This window comes from Gavialis gangeticus, unplaced genomic scaffold, assembly GCF_001723915.1.
Source record: "Gavialis gangeticus isolate Ggan-Ray unplaced genomic scaffold, GavGan_comp1, whole genome shotgun sequence".
NCBI classification, from domain to species: domain Eukaryota; kingdom Metazoa; phylum Chordata; order Crocodylia; family Gavialidae; genus Gavialis; species Gavialis gangeticus.
The window spans coordinates 58,223,652-58,227,554 of NW_017728993.1; the positions used below are offsets into that span (position 1 = coordinate 58,223,652).

General features: G+C 44.2%; 1 protein-coding gene across 4 annotated transcripts in view; it reads right to left on the reverse strand.

The window, feature by feature from the left end:
* The window catches only part of CACNA1E (calcium voltage-gated channel subunit alpha1 E), a 312,745-nt gene that overhangs the window by 139,002 nt on the left and 169,840 nt on the right, over positions 1–3,903 (reverse strand). For all 4 annotated transcript variants that reach the window (XM_019501773.1, XM_019501772.1, XM_019501771.1 and 1 more), the window contains one exon: positions 2,885–2,982. In XM_019501773.1, the coding sequence (XP_019357318.1) occupies positions 2,885–2,982 (98 nt within the window). The remainder of the gene's footprint in view (positions 1–2,884; positions 2,983–3,903) is intronic.

Genomic DNA, 3,903 nt, shown 5'->3' on the forward strand with positions numbered 1-3,903 from the left:
CTGCTCCTTCTCAGCCTTGTTTACACATGATTTTAATTCCCACCATTCCTACCACTAGTTCACTTTCACTAGGGCTACCAAATATGGGAGTGCTAAGATAGACAAGACACAAGTGATTACCTGGAGATCTGACTACTTTAGGATTCTGTTTGTTTGTCGGTACTAATAAAGGTACATTTAATTGGCAGAAGAAATGGTTGGAAAATGTCATTGCAACACTTTTCAGTCAGAAAATGCTGTTTTGATGACAAAACATATGGATCGTATGTTTTGAAATTGAAGTCATATGGATTTTAGTAACATTTTGTTTAGAAAGAAACTGCAAAAAAAGTTCTGAAAATGTCAATGCATCCCACTTCAATGGTGGCAGAACATGCTGCTTAGATATTTCAGCGACAAATGTATTTTTTTTGTATAAGAAGAGGAAAATTGTATAGAAGTTCACTGCCATGAACTCACTAATTTATTCATTTGTCAATGCACTTATTCCATGTGTGACCTCTTCCTCTCACTTTCCTATTTCTGTCCATTTCCTAACTTCTGCTACAATCTAAATCAGGGTGTTCAATCCATGGCCTGCAGGTCCGATAGCCATGTCATCTGGCCTGCAAGGCTCCTCAAAGGTCAAAAAATTTGGCAGCAGAGGAACTGTGGACACTCCCCTGTTGCTAAATTTCTGGAACCAAGGGGAGCTCTGCAGGCCAGACAGCATGGCCTCGTGCACTATAGATTTCATAGACATTAGGGCTGGAAGGGACCTCAGAAGATCATTGAGTCCAGCCCCCGACCCAGAAGGCAGGAAGTCAGCTGGGGTCATAGGATCCCAGCAAGATAAGCATCCAGTTTGCTCTTGAAGGTGTTCAATGTAGGTGCTTGAACCACCTTCGATGGCAGGGCTATTCCAGACCTTGGGGGCTCGGACAGTAAAGAAATTCTTCCTTATGTCCAGCCTGAAATGGTCTTGTAGTAGTTTATGACTGTTTGACCTCATCATCCCTTGGGGCGCTCTGGTGAACAAACGCTTCCCCAGATACTGGTGGTCACCCCTGATAAACTTATAGGTGGCCATCAGGTCACCCCTGAGCCTGTGCTTTTCCAGGCTAAAGAGCCCCATAGCTCTCAGCCTGTTGTCATAAGGTCTGTTTTCCTGACCTCTGATCATGCACGTGGCTCTTCTCTGGACTCTCTCAAGCTTCTCCACATCCGTTTTGAATTGTGGAGCCCAAAACTGGATGCAGTACTCCAGCTGTGGCCTCACCAAGATAGGTGTGTGGGGCCCAATCCAGGTATACAGAACCAGGCAGAACTGACATGGAGATAATCTAGGCACAGAGAGGCCGGGCAGAAGTGGCATGGGACCTGATCCGGGTGTGCACAGCTGAGGGGAAGTGGTTTAGAGCCAATCTGGCCTGTAGACCAGCCCTGTGACCCTTATTTAGCCCACAGGGCTCAAAGGCTGGGCACCACTGATCTAAATCCTTTAGCCTCTTCCCTGTATCTGTGTCTCAGAGTCCATCGATAGTACACAGTATACAGCCAGTGACCAGATCTCTTCAAATTGGCAGCTAGCTCTACCTCCCAGAGCTTGTCACAGAGGTAGATGTTTGTTTCTGAGGTCTCTCTCCATACTCCTCAAGCAGTATAACTCCTTCACCCTGCACAGGTGTCATTGGCAGTCCCTTTCTCAGAGAACAGATGTTTTTTACACTTCCTCTGGCCTAGCTGGACACAGAAAATGCTCAAAATCTGTCCAGGACCCTGATCCAGTGACAACCTGAGCCTGCTGCTACAGACCAGTTAGTTCGGAGATTTTCGATCAAAAAAATAGAACTCAAGTGCTTATTCCAACCCATCTGAACAAAGCTGGCAGGAGGATGGGAATTCTGTTTCATGAAGAATTCTTAAATTTACCTTTATTTTAAAACATAAAACTATTTTAGAATCATTTCCCTTTTTGATACATTCAACTGTTTTGTTTTAACAAAAGTTAAAACATCACATTTTCATTCTGACTTTTGATTTTTGTTATATCAGACTATAACATTAAAATATAAAATAAAAACACATTTTAAAATAAATAATAACTTTACGTTCAAATATATATAGCAATGGGACAATTTAACATTGTTAGCACTTTTTATTTGCAAAATTGAAATTTCAACAAAATCAACATGATTTTGTGAAGTTTTTTGATTGCTATGATATTGCATTTTCTGATGGAAAAAGGTTGTCAGACACTACTTATGAAGCTCACCTTATAAACATTCCTTTCTTCTCCCTTTTCCAGCACTAAAATATCCCTTTTCTACCACTAAAATGGTGTCCCTACTGGCTGGTCACATCTACTTTCCCCATAATGGAACTGACAGCAAGAAACCCTCCTATTCCTCTAGAAGTGACTGAAGTATCCCTTTCTTTAGTCGTGCAGGCCTCTTTCCCCTCTCATGCTGGAGGGCTTTGGCTTCTGACTTCATGCTCTTGGCAGATTCAGAGATGAGAGACTTCTCTGTGGTATTTATTTCATATACAGACTGTGCAATTGCAGTGCGTGGGACAGCAAGTATAATTGGTAACCACTATTTCCTGTTGATTTAGCTACCACCTTGCAGTCATTAATAACACCATCTAACAACTCCTGGTCCTTTAATTTTGGTCTAAATCCACTATGCTGCTTCAATCCTGTCAATGACAGGTGCTGCTACCCAACAAGAGAGCCACATCCATGCATTATCTGTACACTAGATTTCCACTAAGTTATAAACACCCCACACAGGTGTTGCTTCCTCACATAAACCCCTTCCTCTTTCCATACACGTGGTCACTGCCATAAATAGTTTATGGGTGAGCAGAGGTGGCTGTCAACGAAGTGCACTGGGAGACTCACTCAACGGTGGGCATGTTTGGGGCAGACATCGGGCTGACTTCCTTGGCTTTCTGCAGGGCGTGCTTCTGGTTAAAAGCCTCCTCCTCCTCCTGCTCATCCTAAACATAGAATAAATTGGGTTATTACATGGGAATACAAGGGAATTCAGATGTTCTGAGGGATCTGCATGGTCGTGTTAGATACACGGCACTGAACACCAGTTTATGAGCAGTGAACGAGAAAAGGAGAAAGAGGAGATTCTGGGTGAGGCAACAAGCTTCATAGTAGCTAGGGTCGGGAGAGACCTGAACAGATCATCTAGCCTGACCCCCAGCGATAGGGGAAGCCTTTGGAATTTCTGGATGTGGCTTTGATTTTTGCTGAAACTATAACAATGTGGTTTCCTCATTATACTACATCATTTCTAGGGCTGAAGAGGCTTCTCACTAAGACAATTTCCACAGGAGTGAATTATATCACCAGGGATCCTGGTTTTCCCTGATAAAAAAAAAAAATCACCAATTCTCTGATAAAAAATAACAAATTCTCTGATAACCCACCCCCCGCAATCCGTGATTAAAATGATAGGCCCCCTAAAGCCCCTCCAGCCCTGCTACTGGTGCCTCTCACAGCCCTCCAGTCTTGCTGGTGCCCCTCACTCCCTCGCCACAGCCCCACACCCCTGCTGGTGCCCCTCACCCCCCTCCACCAGCCTTCTGGCCCTGCTTGTGCCCCTTACTCCCCTTCCACAGCCCCCACAGCTCTTCTGGTACCCTTCACCCCCCAAAGCTTTGCACAGCCCTACTGACTGCATAGTAGCTCATTACTACTACACGGTAGCTTGTTACTACTCCACAGTAGCACTGCATCACAGTTTGTGCCACGCAATGCTACTGCACAGTAGTAACGAGCTACTGTGGCACTTAAACATTATTCTTTGCTTCGATTGGAGCTTAAATGGCACACAGTTCTCTGTTCTATTCAAAGGATAGGAGATGTATAATCTTGATGAGCTTAAAGGAAGGTCCGGGTGAGGATGA